The sequence below is a fragment of the Hemiscyllium ocellatum genome, chromosome 24, assembly GCF_020745735.1.
Source record: "Hemiscyllium ocellatum isolate sHemOce1 chromosome 24, sHemOce1.pat.X.cur, whole genome shotgun sequence".
NCBI lineage: Eukaryota > Metazoa > Chordata > Chondrichthyes > Orectolobiformes > Hemiscylliidae > Hemiscyllium > Hemiscyllium ocellatum.
In genome coordinates, this window is record NC_083424.1 from 1,694,891 (window position 1) to 1,714,848 (window position 19,958).

The 19,958-nt window shown below is 38.3% G+C and overlaps 1 protein-coding gene across 1 annotated transcript in view; it reads left to right on the forward strand.

Annotated features, from left to right (window-relative positions):
• The window catches only part of sbno1 (strawberry notch homolog 1 (Drosophila)), a 101,490-nt gene that overhangs the window by 72,196 nt on the left and 9,336 nt on the right, over positions 1 to 19,958 (forward strand). The window contains exons 19-29 of the mRNA XM_060843328.1: positions 822 to 953; positions 1,029 to 1,164; positions 2,640 to 2,752; positions 3,867 to 3,938; positions 4,223 to 4,322; positions 11,654 to 11,728; positions 11,818 to 11,964; positions 12,043 to 12,137; positions 13,240 to 13,332; positions 15,893 to 16,030; positions 16,356 to 16,432. Of these exons, the coding sequence (XP_060699311.1) occupies positions 822 to 953; positions 1,029 to 1,164; positions 2,640 to 2,752; positions 3,867 to 3,938; positions 4,223 to 4,322; positions 11,654 to 11,728; positions 11,818 to 11,964; positions 12,043 to 12,137; positions 13,240 to 13,332; positions 15,893 to 16,030; positions 16,356 to 16,432 (1,178 nt within the window). The remainder of the gene's footprint in view (positions 1 to 821; positions 954 to 1,028; positions 1,165 to 2,639; positions 2,753 to 3,866; positions 3,939 to 4,222; positions 4,323 to 11,653; positions 11,729 to 11,817; positions 11,965 to 12,042; positions 12,138 to 13,239; positions 13,333 to 15,892; positions 16,031 to 16,355; positions 16,433 to 19,958) is intronic.

The window sequence follows — 19,958 nt, forward strand, 5'->3', positions numbered from 1 at the left end:
TGTCTTTTTTTATAATACCCCCATAATACAGCTTGTTCTCATTGATTATTTTGCTAACATCAAACCAATGCAAAGTTGATTGTGTTTTAGTGTCCTGAGGCATAATGTAAACGAGTTAAATTCGATTTGTTCTGAAAATGTGTTGCTGGTTAAAGCACAGCAGGTTAGGCAGCATCCAAGGAACAGGAAATTCGACGTTTCGGGCATAAGCTCTTCATCAGGAAGGATGAAGGGCTTATGCCCGAAACGTCGAATTTCCTGTTCCTTGGATGCTGCCTAACCTGCTGTGCTTTAACCAGCAACACATTTTCAGCTGTGATCTCCAGCATCTGCAGACCTCATTTTTTACCCCAAATTCGATTTGTTGTCAAAACAGCAACCAACTCAGGTACTCATTTCACAGACTAATGTTACATTTTCAATTGACACTGTTAGCTAGTCATTATAGATAGCTGTAAGCTCTGTGCAAAAGTGTTCACACTCTCGTAAAGGTACGATACACACCTTCAACTTCATAAGTGTTCGCTTTCTCTTTTTGCTTCTGCAACTGCTTACTCTTATTCCATTTTTCATATCGTATCAGTATTAATTTTATGGCTACTGTACAGTTGGGCAAAACATATAATGTTAGGGAATGCAATTTTGTTTTGCTGCACATTTGCTAACATTTGACCTTTAATAAAAGAAACTTGTATGATGTCACACAGTTTTGTTAGCTTCTACTTGAGATTATTTTGGTTGGTTCCTAAACTGACCTGCTTGAATAAAGTCTCTTTAAATGAAAATTGATTACATTTGTTAATTATAACTTTTTTTCCTAGATGACTGGCCGGAAAGGCAGGGTTGTGAGCAATGATGATGGTAGCATATCTTATGAATCTAGATCTGAACTTGATGTTCCTGTTGAAATCCTGAATATAACAGAAAAACAGCGGTTTATGGATGGAGAGAAGGTATGAGTAATTGAACTTCTTTTCAAACCCAAGTTGTACATACTATTATAACAAATTGTCCTATTTGCTTATCAGAATATTGCAATCATTTCGGAAGCAGCCAGTTCTGGTATATCATTGCAAGCAGATCGCAGAGTTAAGAACCAGAGGCGACGTGTGCACATGACCTTGGAATTGCCTTGGAGTGCAGACCGTGCTATTCAGCAATTTGGTGAGAGAATTTTAAAATTTTGTTTAATTTGCTAATGTTTATTTAATAATCTTGTATTCCAGATATTTGAGTATTATTGAAGGGGGATTTGGCTGTTCAGGAGTTGCGTTAGAAGGGACTTTTTTAATGTAAAGAATGATGAAAACTTAGTTGAAATTGCAGTTTCAACTGAGATATAAAGATTTTTAAAGAAGGATGTTACCAGAAATGGTGCAACATGTGTAAATGGTGTTGTTACTGACCAGTCATGCGGGGCCTGATTGAATGGAGAAAGTTAGACAGGCTGAATGATGTATTTATGCATCTGTGAAGTCTTGTAGACTTAGGGTAATGTGCAATTATTTGAATTTGCAAGGGGTTCATGTATACAGGTACCTTAGCAGCTCTTGTATCTCTTTTTTAAAATGTCCAGATCAGGAAACGCAATCGTGTTTTACGTTGACCTTTTTAAAACAACAAACTGTCAGGTGGACTGAATTAAATTTAATGCTTAATGGAAGACCAGAGCATGCTTATTGCTATTTTGCAAGTGGGATTGTGGTAGCACCAGATTGAGTATCATTTTTTTTTCCTCAAGGTCTTCTAAAGTTACCTCCAAGGTAAAGCTAAGTACAAGTTGAAAAGTGTTTTTGTTGCAAGCTTTGAAAACAATCTGTTTGTTTGCTTGTGGGAGTTAAGGGCTATTTTTGTTCAGATTAGGTGAATGTGATTTCACAGGAGTTGGACAAAGTGATTTGAAGGGTCTAAAATGAGTGGCATAGATATAAGATTGGAAGAAATTTAGTACAGAAACCAGTGCAAATTTCTTTCACATGCAGGTTTTTGAGGCAGAATTCGGTTGAAGCAGAGATTTTTATAAACACTTGAGTAAAGAATTCTCTTGGGCCTTTAAGGGAATGGGAACAGAGGGATAAAACAGAACAGATGCATGGGATCAGGATGACTGTTCACATCAAGAAAATATGGAAAGAACAATTGGGCTGTACCTCATGTTTGTTGTTACTGTGAATATCTACAATCCTTATTTGGTCATAAGTGACATGACTTGTGACTTGTCTGTATGCACCCTGTACTGTGGATTGATTGGGTGTGTTGTATTGCTGCTTCAAGATGGCTCAAAAGCTTTGGTAGTTGAATTTATTTGTAAAGTTCAGGTGTAATTGAAGCAATGCTATTTGTAACGAACAAATTTGTGGTTAAACTCGACAGGTCTGGCAGTATCTCTGGGAAGAAAGCAGAGTTAAAGTTTCAAGTCTGGTGACTCCTCAGGTGTTGCCAGACTGAGTTTCACCAACAAATTCTGTTTTTGTTTCCAACATCCACAATTTTTTGTTTTATCTTAATGTGGTTTGTACTACTACATATAAATATGGATGTAAGGATACCAAAAGAATAGCTTCTAACCAGAACAGTACCTGGTTAACTGAAGTTGATTTTTATTTGCTGTAATTGTGAAAATGATATTTTATTTGCAGGTAGAACCCATCGGTCAAACCAAGTGACTTCTCCTGAGTATGTTTTTCTCATCTCCGAATTGGCAGGGGAACAAAGATTTGCTTCAATTGTTGCAAAAAGGCTGGAAAGTTTGGTAAGTTAACATCTTTCAAAACAGTTTTGTACATTCCCTGCTTTCGTTGTTTCAGCTCTGTCCCATGAGTTGCTCTTACAAAGTACTAAAATGTACTAAACTTCTTTGACCATCTCTCATTTTGCTGTATGAATGACTGTCTAAATTACAATGGTGTGAGATTTTTCCGTTGACAGATATGTTGTCATATGTTTACTGCTTTTGTGCTGTACTTCATTATGTGATTAGTTGGACTTGGGTATTCTGAATAATATAATGTAGTGGTCTGTGAAAGTACCCTCGCTTGCATACAAGTCTTCTCTCCCCAGTTCAGAAAATGAGAATGTATCACTTGCAATGAACCGTTCTCACTTAAGCAAGTGATTCAGAGTATGACTCCAGCAGAGAAGAAAGATTTTGCATTTTCTAGAGAAGCTAAGCACTGCACAAGCTAGAAATCCAAAACTGAAATGGGAAATGCTGGAAATATGTAATGTCTCCAGAACGAATTAACATTTGAAATGAATAATGTTCAAACATTAACTTCGTCTTTTTGTAGAAGCTGCCAAACCTGCAGTGCATTTTTTTATTGCATCCCTGTCATCTGCAGCAGCTACCTGAGGTCAAAGTGCCCTTTCATGGCTTGATGTTTCAGAGACTATTTTAACACTGAATATAATTACTATTTAATTTGATTCAAGTTCATATTTGATTGACTGAACTGACTCCCAGCAACTACTGAAGAAACTGGTGTTTCCAGTAGAATCGCAAGACTAATTTCATTGAAGCTGTGTTTTTTCATCTTGTAAGACAGTAATTGGTTTGCATCAATGCTTCTGTGTTCATGAGCTGCAAGGACCTATTTAGATTATACTGAACATAATGATAGGAATGGATGCGGGGGCTTGGAGTTTTCTGTGAAAATGAAACTTCCCACAAATTTGAAAGTTACTGTTTTGAATTAGCCATTTTAACTGAAAACTGCACTCAATGTGGCAACAATTTAGCAGATGTCTGATCCAGTAAATAAGATACTATTTTTGTTTATCCTTATCTGGTCACTCGTGTTCCCTTTCATAGGAAAGGTTGCGTACCAAAATGTGTTTTTTAAACTAATGTTTCCTCCTTTGGATAGGGTGCTCTTACGCATGGTGACAGACGAGCCACTGAAACAAGAGATTTGAGTAGGTTCAATTTTGATAACAAGGTAATGTTTTTATTTTGTTTAGAATCATTTAAATGGACTTTACTATTTAATTTCAAGTACTTAACTTGAAAGTTTTTCCATAACTACTTTTTAAAATATTTTGATAACTCACTTTGTGCACCTTCTCTGCTTCACACTTGGAAGGTGTGAAATTATTTTGCCCACATAATGCCTAACATGCCAACTTTTAACATTCTTTTAACACAAAATATTCTTCTGCATTGTGTTATGTAGCATTCTTACTGTAAATAAACTAACTGTTTGCTTGTTTGATACTTCTGCAGTATGGAAGGAATGCCTTGGAAATAGTCATGAAATCTATTGTAAATCTGGATAGTCCACTGGTGTCATCACCTAAAGACTATGTTGGAGACTTTTTCAAAGGTGCAGTACATTTTATTCAACTTCTGTTGAGGTTGTCAGGATTTTCACTTAATGGTTTTCTATAGAAGTATAACTGTTAGGTTAATTAAACTTTATAACTGCTGCAGACAGTTTATTTATTCTACTTTGCAAATTGATATGTGCCCACTTTTTCCTCCGTAATCAACGTGGGCTTGTTTCATTGGGGTTTTTTTCTTTGAATTAAATATCTGAGTTCTCAAGCCTTGGTTAGAGTTGATCACAAGCTCTTTAAGATAGCACTTAATGTAGTGCTGAGGGAATACTGTGTTGTTGAATTCAGTGTTATACTAAAGGCCTACCTTCATCGTCACGTGGATGCCATTGTCTAAAAGGTTTTGGGGAGAGAGGGAGGTGAGCTGTTAATATTTCTCATTGTTTTGAGACTGCTTTGGACAAACTGTTGCAGTTCTTGTCATTACAATCGCAAATTTTGTTTTTATTCTTTCATGGGCTATCTGTATTTATTAAATTATGGAATCATATAATCCGTATGTGGAAAGAGGCCATTTGGGCTATTGAGTCCATACTCCCTCCAAAGAGCATCCCACCCAGGCCAAAACCTCTATCCTACCCCATAAGCCCACATTCATTATGGCTAACCCTTCTAAGCCTACACCTCCCTGGACATGATTAGCAATGTAGCACGGCCAATCCACCTAACCTCCAAATCTTTGGACTGTGGGAGGAAACTGAGGCAATTGGAGGAAATCAGTGGAGACACGGGAACAACATGCAAGCTCCACACAGGCAGTAACCCAAAGCAGGAATTGAACTTCTGATCTTAGTGTGATAAAGCTGCAGTGTCAACCACTGAACCAAAGTGCTGCCCAAAATTATTGCATGTTCCGAACTACCTTAGATTATTTCAGAGGTCAGGTGAAAGTTGATGATATTTGTGTGGATCTGGGGTCACGTGTAGGTCAGATTAGGAGAGTCAGTTTCTTTTCCGAAAGAGCATTACTGAATTCAGTGGGTTTTTGAGCAACAATTGGTCATTTCATTGTCATCAATAGATTAGTGTATATTCCAGATCTATTAATTGAATGTAATTCTACCAGCTGATGTGGTGGGATTTGAATCCCTGCCCCCGGATTAGTGTGGACTTGGAAATTATTAATTCAGTGACAGTACCACTGCATGACCGCCTATCCTAGGCGAGTATACGTGAAAGGTGCTTTGAAAATGTTTTTTGATAGTACTGTCACAACACTGGCTTTGAGGTGTATTTTGTCAGTTTGTTTTTGGAAAAGGAATTCTAACTTAGAGGTACCGAGCTGTTTATTGAACCTCATAAAGTAAACCAGTTGAAACCTGGAGTTTTTTTAAAATTATGGATCAGTGGACGCAATCTGAATGGGTGACAGCTTGCCCCACCCGATCAGGATTTTTAGTTTGTTTTTCAGTGTCTGTTGCTGACTTCTTGAAGCTGTTGTACATCTCTCCCACATGCACTCTTGAGTTTTCTCTTTTTCCTACTGGACTGTAGAATTTCATAAAACAATCTATTTTTCTGCATTTGACTTTGTTGAGGGTGTTTGTGATGTTACCACCTTGGAAGACTTAAGTAGTGGTAGTTAATATATCTATTGCTTTGTAAAATATTTCAATAGAGAGTTATTTTATATGTATTTTAACTAATGTAAAAATAGTGTGTTATGCTTAACATTGAATAGCATCTGGAATGCAACACCTTACACTTACCTTTTAATGTAAGAAAAGCCGGGGCATTGACTGTCTTTAAATATTTTGAGGGGGTTTGGTTTGGTCCATAACAGTCCTCTCTTTCCATTCATTACATAGAAATGTAGAAAGTAGGAGCTGCATGGCCCCTCAAACCTACTTTGCTGTTCACTGTGTTTATTGATAATCCAACTTAGTAGCCTGTTCCTGTTTTTCCCCCCCACTTCCGTCTGATCCTTTTAACTCCTTGGAGTTCCACAATGTCTTGGCCTTAACTGTTCCTGCATTAGTGAATTCCACAGGTTCAATGCACTGTCAAAACGTTTCTCCTCATTCTCAATCCTCAATGGTTTATTCCTATCCTTAGACTGTGACCTTTGATTCTGGACTCCCTGCATACCCTATCTATTTCTGTTCGAATCGTATAGATTTTCGTTCGACTTCAGCCCACCAAAAACTAAACTGAACACAATCCTAACAGATTCATGTATAAACGTTGCACTAATAGTTTTACTTGTCAGAATGAAAGTATTTTCATAATTAGTCATACATTCAGTTTCATAGATAAATCTAATTTCATAGAATCCTACAGCTTGGAATCAGACCCTTCAATCCAAACAGTCCATGCCAAACATAATCCCAAACTAAACTAGTCCCACCTGCCCCCTCCTGGCTCAATCCTTCCAAACCATTGTTATTTATGTATCCATCCAAATGTCTTTTAAACGTTGTAATTGTACCTGCATCCCCCACTTCCTCAGGAAATTCATTTCACTTCCTCAAAATTCAAACCACACTGTATCTAAAAAATATACCTCTTAGGTCTTTTTAAAATTTCTGTCCTCTCATCTTAATAATGTGCCCCCGGTAATGAAATTCTCCATCTTGGGTAAAAGACAACTACCATCAACTCTATCTGTTCCCCTCGTTATTTTATAAGCTTCTATCAGGCCACTCCTGAACCTTTTATGCTCCAATGAAAAAGAAATCCTAGCCTATCAAACCTTTCTTGATAACAGAAACCTTCCTTGCCTGGCCACATCCTGGTAAATCTCTTCTTGGACCCCTTCCAGCTTGGTAATATCCTTCTTATAAATGGGTGACCAGAACTGGACACTATTCCAGAAGAGGCCTCAGTCCTGTACAACCTCAACATAACATCCCAATTCCAATACTTGGAGGACTGAACAATGAAGGCAAGCATGCCAAACTCCTTTTTTTTTATCATCCTGTCGATATGTGATACCAACATTAACGAGTTACGTGTCTGCTCTGTTCTACAACACTGCCCAAGGCCCTACCATTTATTGTATAAGTCCCATTCTTGTTTGTTGTACCAAAATGCAATACCTCGCATTTATCCAGATTGAACGCCATCTACAATTTTTCAGCCCATTAACCCATTTGATCAAAACCATTTGTAATCTTAGAAAATCTTTTTCACTGTCCACTGTGTCACCAGTTCTGGTGTCATCCACAGCTTAGCAACCATGCTTTCTATATTCTCTTCCAAATCATTTTATATAAATGACCAACAAAAGAGGATCCAGGACCGATCTCTGTGGAATACCATTGGTCACAGGCCTCCAGATTGAAAAGCAACCCTCCTCCCTTACCCGGTCTCCTGCTGTTAAGCCAATTATGTATCCAATTGGCAAGCTCACCCATGTCCCATGACCTAACTCTTCTAATTAGTTTATCATGCAGGACCACGGCAAAGGCTTGAATAAACTTCAAATAATGTCTATTGCTCTGTCACCAAGCTTTTTGGTAACTTCCTCAAAAATCTCAATCAAGTTGGTGAGACACCTTTTTCCTCGCACAAAACCATGCTGACTATCCCTGATCAATTTTTGCCTCTAAATCTCCATAAATCCTATCTTTCATAATCACTTCCAACAATTTACTGCAAAATTTTCTTTGAATATTTCTCCCCATCTCCTGGGGTTCAACACAACAACCTCCTTGATCTCGTAAGAGCCCCTACCTCTCTCTAGTTACCCTCTTGGTCTTAATGTATTCGTAGAATCTCTTTGGATCATCCTTAATTTTAGCTGCTAATGTGATTTCATATCCCCCTTTGCCTTCCTGATTTCTCTCAAGAATGTCTCTGCACTCTTTATATTGATTGAGATTCAATTGAACCAAGTTGTCTATATCTGAGTACAATTCCTACAAAATGATCTGCCCTTAATTGTAATTTCTACCCATATTTTCATTGGATGATTTTTCAGAAATATCTTCCTTAGTTAAAGCAGTCATGTATTAGTCAAAAATTGCTCCCCACCACCTGTACTCTATCCTTCCTATAAGTGTCTAAAACTTGGAACGTTGAGCTGCCAGTTGCATCCATCTCTCAGCCAGGTTTCTGTATTAGCTATGATGTCCCTATCACATGTTTTTAAACATGCCTTAAGTTCATTAGCCTCACCTGTTAAACCCCTTGCATTGAAATAAATGCAGTTTAGTTGTTCAGAGTTACTACATACTCTGACACAGACTCGTGTTTTTTTAATTGTGCTCTCCTCACATTCCAAACAATTCCCATCATTCCTTCCATTTACACTGCTGTGCAGAGAAGGAAAATGGAGGAATTCTATCAGTATAAAGTCTCCCTTAACAGAATGAGCAAATCTCCTGTTAAAATATTGGTCACTTTCCAGTTTATGTTGGACCCATCCTTTTCGAACAGGTCTTTTCTATCCTAAAAGACAATCTAATTGTCCTCAAACCTGAATTGCTGAACAGTAATACCAGCTCTTTTGGCCTTATCTCTCCTTTATCCTTTTCTTCCTCGCTTCGTTTGAGTGTGGTATTGACAGTAAACCAACAATTACTACTTTTGAGGTTTTGTTTTTTTCACCTTCTACCTAACTTTTTAAATTCCCTCTGTACTGTTAATCTTTCCCTAAAAATGTCATTCCTGTCAATGTGTATAGTTAGTGGTTTCTCAATCTTGCCTCTAACTATCCACTTGAAACATTTAGAGGTCCTTTAATCCTTGCACCAGGAAAGCAACAAACGATCCTAAATTTAAGCTTACTGCCACTCTGTCAATGCCCCTGACAGGAGAGACCCCTATAACAATAATTCTATTAGATCTTGTCAAACGCTGCCTACCATAAGAATCATTCCAAGTGTCCCATAACTGGCCCTTTAATTTTTCTTGGGAGGCTATCCCTTTTAACAGTGCCAAAAGCTGAATATCCATTTGATAAAGGACTAGCCTCCGGAGACTTTTGAACTACCTTCGTATTGTCCCGGCAGTCGCCCATCTATCTGACTGATGCTGCTGTGTAATATGTACTAGCCATCCCGCTCTGTATAATATATATGGCCTTAATAACATTTCACTAAAAAAGTTTCAATAATTCCTTATTTAAAATAAACTGCATTTCATGACCTACAGAAAATGATGATAGTCGCAAAACAAAGTATCAGACATATAAAATTTAAATAAAGTCAACCACTTGGTTGATTAACTGAATAAAAACACTGCCTCTTCAATAAATTCTTCTGAAGGGGAAAATAAATCTTCAGCGCCTACCACATGTTGGACTCTCTGGAACAAGAAAACAACACCTTTTAAAGGAAAACTGCTCGCTATTTCAAAAACGAGCAAAAACGAGGACTAGCAACGTAAAATGAAAGACTTCTAAAACAGACTTTTTAATTTCTGAATTTAAAAACAAAAAAAAACCAACAAAAACAAAAGCGCTGTTTGTACTTTTAGAATGTGCTTTTGAATTAAAGGACGATATTAGCTGTTTGGACAACCTTTGTTGATTTTCTTACTTTTGAGTAACTTCCAAACCAAATTTTTTTTAAAAAAATATTCCTTTTACTTGTGAAACATGTGTTTAACAGCTTTTTAGTTTTGAGGATTTGGTTGTCGCTGGGCAGACCAGTGTTTATGCTCCTCGTTGCCTTGCGAATGATGATGGCGAGCTGTGTTCAAAACAAAATCTCTTGTTAAGGCCTGGACCAGCTTTACTTAAAGTAATTGAATTGCTGATGAAAGAGAAGGTATTATGAAAACTTTCATTGCAAACCTTTTAAACAGGTACATTGAATTAATGTGCTGGGCCTTAACGAGAGATTGAAATTGGTGGTTGGATTCATTTTTTAATGATAAAGCTCCAATTATGATTTCGAGCTGGCTTTCTCCTTGACCAATCATGGAAAATCCACACATTTTATTTGCACTTCTTGGGAGAAACTTCGTGGAAAATCTGTTTAAAATAGAATGAGATTAATATTGGACAATATTAAAGATTGATCATACCAACATGCAGGGACCAAGTACCTGGACAAAGGGTTGGTATTTGAGTGGCCTGTTCCACTTAAACTAGCAACAGCAGGTGAATGGGTCATTCTGTGCCATAATTTCTATCACTATTATATAAAATTTGTGAAGATACTTTGTGTTGGATTCACACCTTGAAAAATGAATTAAATTAATATCTATTGACAATGAGACTAAAAGTGGGATGACTTAAAAGAAAACCAGATTTGCATTTACGATCTGCACGTCTGCAGGAAATCCAAAGCATTTATTGTCATTACTGTAATTGCTTGACACCACAAGAAGAAAATGTAGGATTTTGTTTTTATTTATTTATTTATTCTCTTGGTGCCAGGTCTTGAACCAGCAGCCTCTGCTCTGTCTAACATGAATATCATGTTTATAAAAGCCACACAGTGCTCTGCCCAACTACCAGCCTAACACAGCCTCTGTCTAATCTAACACTGGCTTATCTTTCCAGCCACCTGTCCCCACATAGTTATACATGTGGAGTTACACGATAAATGTTGTAATGTCGCCTTTGAGCTATTTAGAACATTGGCAATATCAGTATGTATTTGTGTAACTTGGGACACTAAATAATTTTACAGGTATTAACTGAGTTCATTTGTTCCTTATTTGAATTTTCTTTGTTTTTCTGATCTTTATCAAGTTTGTAATATTGCATGATAGGGCTGAATTTTCTTGTGCCAGAAAGCGCATCAAATTTTATTTAAAATATCCTTTGGATGTTAGTGAAGTCAACAAAAATAGCAATAAATGTAGAGTCCGAATGTGGTGCTAGAAAAAGCTTAGCCAGTCAGGCAGCAGCTGAGCTGCATGAGAATTGACGTTTCGGGCATAAACACTTCATCAGAGCTGGTTTCTGAAGGGTTTAAACCCAAAACATCTATTCTCCTTCTTGGAAGCTGTCTGACTGGCTGTGCTTTTCCAGCACCACATTCTTTGACTTTGATCCCCAGCAACTGCAGTCCTCACTTTCTCCTCTAACAATAAATCCAGCATCATGACTGTCTTGAGTTCTTAATGTTGCCAGTAAGATCAGTTTCATGTCATGGGATTGTGTGGGCTAGGTGATGCCATAGTGGCAGAGTTTCCTTGAAGAGCATTGAGGGAACATTTCAGTTAGTATGTTAACCAGACAACTTTGTGCTTCGTATCTATCTATGGTATTAGCACTCGCATCACAAGCTTTATTGAATTAATATTTGCATGCTGCTGTATTGAGTATGAATCACTGAAGTACACAATTGATGTTTAATATCTTTGTTGTTATAATTTTTTACTGAGTACACTTCCATGCAACATTTATTTGTGTTTCTAGACGTTCGGCAGGGATTAATTGGCGTGGGCTTGATAAATATGGAAGACCGTTCAGGGCTTCTCACATTGGATAAAGGTAAAAATGCATTAAAATATTTGACTTGTTGCTGATTTTTTTTGTTAACTCTGATTCCCTAGTCTAACGATGTAATGAATTCATTTCAGACTATAACAATATTGGCAAATTCTTGAATCGAATCCTTGGTATGGAGGTACATCAACAGAATGCACTCTTCCAGTATTTTTCAGACACTTTAAATGCTGTCATTCAGAATGCTAAGAAGAATGGAAGATATGATATGGGAATTTTGGGTAAGTCATTGGTTGTCAACTGTTGTGAAGCAAAGTTTATTGCATGGCAGTTGCTGATTTGCTTCTGTTTACGCACAGATCTGGGCTCTGGGGACGAGAAGGTGAAGAAACTAGAAGCGAAGAAATTCTTAACTCCAGGGTATTCTGTTTCAGGACATGTTGAAATTTATACTGTAAGTGTCTGATCATTTGCAGTGATTTGTATTTTGCATGTTCTGTTCTTTTACATCCCTGTGGCCTAGAAATGTTTACCTCACCTGAGTATAGTTTCCTTGGTCTTCCAAGGTTACATCTCCTCTGCCCAGAAGCTCTTCAGCCACGTTCTCAAGCACCTCTCCGCCCCCACCCCCACTCCGGCCTATCACACTCACCTTGACCTCCTTCCACCTATCGCATTTCCAACGCCCCTCCTCCCTACCTTTTATCTTGGCCTGTTTGGCACACTTTCCTCATTCCTGAAGAAGGGCTTATGCCCGAAACGTCGATTCTCCTACTCCTTGGATGCTGCCTGACCAGGTGCGCTTTTCCAGCAACACATTTTCAGCTCTGATCTGCAGTCCTCACTTTCTCCTCTTCCAAGGTTATGCCAATGTATCAATGGAGCTAGCCTATGCCCATAGTGAAAATTGATGGGTAAGAATGAGGAGCGTGACATCACCTAATGTGCTATCTCACCTGTAAGGCTGTTATTCATCCTGCTGCCAAACCTGGGATGAGCACAGATCAGGGATTGAATTTGTAACTGATCTTCATAGGTCATTGCTCCAGATAAGATAATATCCATTCCCAAACTTAGAATCTGGTCATTCAGCCCATTGAGTCTGCACCAATCCTCCGTAGAGCTTCCCACCCACACGCCCCAATCCCTTTGAATCTTCATTTCCCACGGCTAACCCACCTAGCCTGCACATTCCTGGACATTATAGGCAATTTAGCATAGCCAGTCCACCTAACCTGCTCATCTTTGGGATGAAGAAGGAAACTGGAGCACCCAAAGGAAGCTCATACAGACAGGGAGAATGTGCAAACTCCATGCAGATGGTTACCTCAGGCTGGAATCAAACCATGATCTCCTTGGCACTGAGAGGCAGCAGTATTAACCACTGAGCCATTATGCTGCCTCAAATTGTAACATTGTGCAGCATCAGCAAATAGTTACAAAAAAGCAAATGTCTTAAAACTCATTGAAGATTTAAATGTCTGAATGTCTTGTAGTCAATCAATATGGAGTTGACTTATTTTTCAAATGTATGGGGTGTTTTGTTTTTTGTGTAGATAAGTGTCGAAAGAGGCATGTCCTGGGAAGAAGCTACAAAGATTTGGGCAGAGCAAACTGGAATAGATGATGGCTTCTATTTGTCAATGCAGGTAAACAAGGAGAACAGGAAAAATCACTGCAGTTACCGATGATGTATTGATATCGAAAAGATCGCATTTTGGTGCATTGAAGTAGTAATAGTCATCCTTTAGTAAATTGGAATTGATGAAGTTAAGCTGCATTTAATATGATTTCACTCTGCCTGTCCCTCATTATTAATTGTTGTTTGCAGTTTGACATGAACTGCATTGCCAAGGTAGCTATATGTGAAATGTGTTAATTGAAAGCTATATTGCTGAGGTCTACCATTTTGTTGGTATAAGCATGAATGAATGTAAGTCTTCAAGAGTTTGCAATCACTGCAAAAATTGACAGTGATTGTTGAGCAAGCTGTAGTCTGAAGGAAGGTATCAATGAACAGGTCAGGTGGGCGCACAGGTGGCAAATGGAATTTAACCTGTTAAAGTGACATGATGCATTTGGTTGTTGCGGGGGGGGGAGAGGGGGAGAGAGAGAAGAGGAGGAGGAGAGAGAGAAGAGGAGGAATTTTTTCCTTTTCCAAAAAAAGGAATGCACTATAAATGAGAGGTGCGGAGGAACTGAAGAATTTGAATGAATTTCCACAAATCCCTTGAAGGTAGCAGGATATTTCACTAAGGTGGTTTTTAAAAGACATTTGAGACCCTTCCTTTCATGGTTTCCATTCTTCAAAATTCTGCAGGTTCCAGGTAATGAAAAAAGTATGTTAAAGCCAGAAACACATGAGAGAAAAAAGGAATCTGTTTCAATGAAATTTTTCAGAGCAACTAAAATAAAAAAAATCATTCCTTTTCAGACTTGACTGCTATATTTGCAGCATTTTCTTTTGCATCTTGGTAGATAGGAAGTGCAAGTCAGGTAGTTAAAGAGAGGTTTCTGTTCTGTTACTACAATTCATAGAGGGATCAGACCAGGAATTGCATTTACTGACAGGATTATGGATTTGAGAAGGCTTGTAACAAATGTGGATGGCGGCAATTCAGTTTGAATCATTTCACTTTATTGCTGGTTGGGCCAATATTTTATCACCCACCTGTAGTTATCTAGACGGCAATTAAGAATCCACCCCATTGCAATCTGTTCTGAAATCACCAGTCAAACAGGTGGGGATGGAAGATTTCCTTCCCTGAAATAATAAAGCAGGTGGGACCGTTGACACTTCATTGTCATCAGCATATCATTGCAGGTTTTTAAAATTGAATTGAAAGAAATGGTGGAAGTTATAGATATATTAGCGGTAATTTACCAGAAATCATTGGACTCTGGGCAGTTCCTGGGAGACTGAAAGACAGTGAATGTCATGCCACTGTTTTAAAAGACAGGTCATTACAGGCTAGTTAGCTTAACATCTGTAGTTGGAAAAATGCTGGAGGCTATCATTTAAAGAAAAACTAGTGAAGCATCTGGATGAAATGGAATCCATCAGGCAGACACAACATGGATTCAGGGAGGGAAGGTTGTGTTTGACAAACTTACAGTAGTTCTTTGTGGATGTCACAAGCATAGTGGATGAAGGGGAATAGGCACATGTTGTATACTTGGATTCCAGGAGGAGTTCAATAAGGTGCCACATATAAAACTCCTCCATAAGATAAGAATGCATGGAGTTGCAGGGAATGTACTAGCATGGATGGAGGACTGGTTGACCAATACAAAGCAGAGAAACACACTGATTTGGATCCCATTTACCACCCCCTGAGAAAAACAACAAACGGCATCACCTCAACACAAATAGAAAATGGGCCATTTCATCAGTGTTTCATACAGAGGCTCACTGTTGGTAGCTGGCATGGTGATGAAATGTCTGAAAATGAACCTTTTACCTCAGCAAGCAAACGTCCGTCCCAAACCTCACCCTGAGCTATAGCATCTGTGTTAAAGCCTAAAATTGAGAACTTTCCTTTTATGTTGTCGTCCTAGTTGAAGTTGATTGGGTGTTTGAATATTTATGATTGGTTGCCTTGCTAAATTCACCATCTACACAGTAACTAAACCATTTGGATAGCTGATTTGAACATGCTTTGAGGGTCAATCTTCAGAAATTGTTACTTTGGCATTCCACCCATAAATACATCATTCCTGCCATTGAGGAAGCTTTGTAATCTCTATATCTCCAATGGTAGTTTCTTTGACATTTATCCAATTTATGACACTAAAGTTTCAAAGTATTTTTTACCTGAAAAATAACACTCTACTTTTGTAGAAGTTTTGGGAATTGCAATAAATTAATAAATTAGATAAATTCCATTGAAAGCATCTGCCTTTCTGAAGATTTTCTGAATTTACATTTAGAAGTGAGGGGCCCATGAAGTCCAATGATACCTGTTAAATGGTGGATTGCATTAAACAGTTTTGTGCTCTTGCCCCTTGTTCTGAATTATAACTTCCAGGATTGAAGTCAACTGTAGAAATCACATCCTGAGATCTAAATTAGCAGCCATGGGCAGTTTCATCGAAGCTAATTTATTGTTTTATGTAAGCTTTTACTGTAAAATACATTATAATGACCTAAGACAACATACCCAGTGTATCTTCAATGAATAACAATGTTTGTTTTATTGTTTGTTTCAGATAAGGAATAATAAAAAGACAGCAATTCTGGTTAAGGAAGTTAACAGCAAGAAGAGACTGTTCATGATGTACAGACCAAACACTGGCAAGCAACTCAAATTAGAGACTTACATTGAACTAAAAAAGAAATATAAAAAGGTAAAAGAACATGGACTAAAATGCGCTAATTAAATATGCACTGTGTAAGAAGTCAGCATGCTTGTATTATGACATTAAACTTTGGAGCAATGTCTAAATCCTGAAAAGCTGATTTTCCTCATTGCAGGACCAGTCATTAGTATACTGCTGCATCAGTATTGTTCTTATTGTAACTTTGAAAGTCAATGTATTGACAACTGCCAATAGATCTGCTGCTGTAGTTATAATTCTGCAGCTGCCTACCAAAGGCTGCGGATGTTAGGTCACTGTTAAATTGGGAAGTATTTCTGGTTTAACTTGTAATTTTGTTATCTTATCTTCACAGGTAACATCTGCAGAAGCAGAGTCACATTGGGTGGAACAGTACAAGTCATCTGCAGACACTTGTACTCATGCATATTGGTTAGTAATGAAATTAAAGACTGGTTAAGATGTTTCTAACTTTCTCTTCATATTTTCATTTTTCTCACTCAGGACAAATCCTCGATCCCTCTACCTTTGCAACTTACTGTTTATTTTCCATTTGACTCTCAAAACTTCAGATGTGTCACCTCCAACACCTCTTCCCGTGTTTCCTGTTATTCCATATTTTGACTTTACAACCAGATTTATGCTTGTTACTGGAGTAAAAAATATTGAGGCCAAAGCCTCATTTTAACATTTCAGATAAAGAGCTCTCCTTGTCCTTCGCAACGTCTGAGTGCCTTTTGACAGATTGGATCTTTTTGCCCAATTCATTGGGCCTGCCCTGACCTTGCTTCACTCTTGTCTAACCCATTCTAACCAAATTGCCTACTGCATTTACTTTTCCGCTTGCCCTGCAAAGTGTCTTGCAAGTAAGTACAATAGTCTGTTCCTGGTTTCTCTTGTCAACATGCATCATTTCATCTGAAGATTTGATATTTGGCTTCTGCCTATGCAGTAATACCATGTTTTATCAATCAAAAATAAGAAATTAACCTTCTCAAACTGCACTCAAGTCAGTGGCTTGTGTTTGCCGTTTGTTAGAAAGAAGCTTTAAATTTAGGTTAGTTTTTAAGGATTGTGGAAATACCCAGAGTGGTTTATTTAAGATGCTGTTGAGAATTCTCTGTAGTCACGAGTGTCGTCTTAAATGAGTCTCCCTGTGAATCATATGAATGGCAATAAGTACTTTGCTGTAGACCCCTTCTGGGTACAAAACGAGGAAATTTCATGAGTGCTTGTTCCAATATTTAAGGAAAGACAATTCTGCTTTCAACAATTTTGCCAATAACTTATTAACCTGATGAGAATACAGCATCTGTTTCAAAGCCTAAAATAATAATCCAGTTTCTGTGATGCTGGCTTTTTGGTTGAGATCAGTTCTGATTTCTTGTCAAAGTGCAAGATTGTCTGTTGAAATAGACATCACTGGGCATGTTGCTAAGGCCACTCTCCAGGCAAATTCCAATAGGGTATCAAAGTGCAACTACCTAGGCTGGAGGAATGCATAGTTATTCTTGTCCCACTGCTGTAGGGGTCACAGCATTAAATTTTGGAAGTCTTTCTGGCTACCAACACAGCCAATTAAGTATGTCCTATAATTGGGCTTTAAACATCTATTGAACAAGTTTCTTAATAAATGCAATTCCAAATTTAAGAAAGCAAAATTGATTTAAAGTACATGCTCAGGGGCAAATTTGAGCCTGAACAAGAAATGAGAACTGATAGCAACTAGAAAGCTGGTATAAAAGAAACTTGTGATTAGGATTTTAGGTTTTGAAAAAGCTGTATTCACATCTGATACAACTTAAAATTTTGCAAAACTGTCAAAACCAAAGTTGTTTTTTTCTAAAATGTTAGAACAGAAGAACTGAATTGGTACTTCAAATCTGTGTTCACTGGGGAAGACACAAGCAATCTCCTTGATGTAACAGTGGCTGAAGGACCTGAACTGAAGGGAATTTATATTTGCCAGGAATTGGTGTTGGAGAGACTGTTAGGTCTGAAGGTTGATAAGTCCCAGGGGCCTGATGGTCTACATCTCAGGGTACTGAAGGAGGTGGCTCGAGAAATCATGGATGCGTTGGTGATTATTTTCCAGAGTTCGATAGATTGGAGGGTGGCTAATGTTGTACCACTTTTTAAGAAAGGTGGGAGAGAGAAAGCAGAAAATTTATAGACCAGTTAGTCTGACCTCAGTGGTGGGAAAGATGCTGGAGTCTATTATAAAGAATGAAATTAGGACACATCTGGATAGTAGTAACAGGATAGGACAGAGTCAGCATGGATTTATGAAGGGGAAATCATGCTTGACTAATCTTCTGGAATTATTTGAGGATGTAACTCTGAAGATGGACGAGGGAGATCCAGTAGATGTAGTGTACCTGGACTTTCAGAAAGCTTTTGATAAAGTCCCACATAGGAGGTTAGTGAGCAAAATTAGGGTGCATGGTATTGGGGGCAAAGTACTAACTTGGATTGAAAGTTGTTTGGCCGACAGGAAACAAAGAGTAGTGATAAACGTCTCCATTTCGGAATGGCAGGCAATGACCAGTGGGGTACCGCAGAGATCAGTACTGGGACCGCAGCTTTTTACAATGTATGTTACTGATAAGATGGTATTAGTAATAACATTAGCAAATTTGCTGGTGATACCAAGCTGGGTGGCAGGGTGAAATGTGATGAGGATGTTAGGAGATTACAGGGTGACCTGGGTAAGTTAGGTAAGTGGTCAGATGCATGGCAGATGCAGTTTAATGTGGATAAATGTATGGTTATCCACTTTGGTGGCAAGAACAGGAAGGCAGATTACTACCTAAATGGAATCAATTTAGGTAAAGGGGCAGTACAGAGAGATCTGGATGTTCTTGTACACCAGTCAATGAAGGTAAGCATGCAGGTACAGCAGGTAGTGAAGAAGGCTAATAGCATGCTGGCCTTCATAACAAGAGGGATTAAGTATAGAAGCAAAGAGGTTCTTCTGCAGCTGTACAGGGCCCTGTTGAGACCACACCTGGAGTACTGTGTGCAGTTCTGGTCTCCAAATTTGAGGAAAGACATTCTGGCTATTGAGGGAGTGCAGCGTAGGTTCGCAAGGTCAATTCCTGGAATGACGGGATTACCTTACACTGAAAGACTGAAGCGACTGGGCTTGTATACCCTTGAGTTTAGAAGACTGAGAGGGGATCTGATTGAGACATATAAGATTATTAAAGGATTGGACACTCTGGAGGCAGGAAACATGTTTCCGCTGATGGGTGAGTGCCGAACCAGAGGACACAGCTTAAAAATACGGGGTAGACCATTTAGGACAGATGAGGAGAAACTTCTTCACCCAGAGAGTGGTGGTAAGTGTATGCCCAGATTTGAACATGAGCTGACCTGACATTCTTATATTTGTTTTTTCTGGTTCACATGGAGAGACACCAGCTCAGAACAAGCTACCCAGCTGACCTGTCTTTTCTGTAAATAAAACCTCATTTTGGAGTGCAGGGTGAAACTTGTTTGTTCTTTTGAAAGAGTGATTGAAGAAACTTACTTTCTGAACAAGCAATGTCTACAACAAATTCACAAGGGTCACTGACCCTAAAACATGGACTCTGCTTTTTCTCCATAGATGCTGCTGTACCTGCTGAGTTTTTCTTTAGCAATTTCTGATTTTGTTTTTGATTTCCTGCATTTGAAATTCTTTTGTTTTTTTAAGTCACTACGAGACACCTGTGCATGAATTAGTGACTTGACCACAAGTGCCAGAAATGTCTCAGAAACACCCTGAAACATTATATAATTTATCCTTTACCCTACTAAAATACCTAGCCAAAGTCTCTTGTTTCCAGAAACCTGATGTTTACAAGTAAATCTATTTCCTATTCTCTTGTGAAGTGTGTGTTTGGGGGATATTTAGATGGATAAACAATTATACTTCTATATATCCTGACTGTATGTTAATCAGCTATTTTGCTTT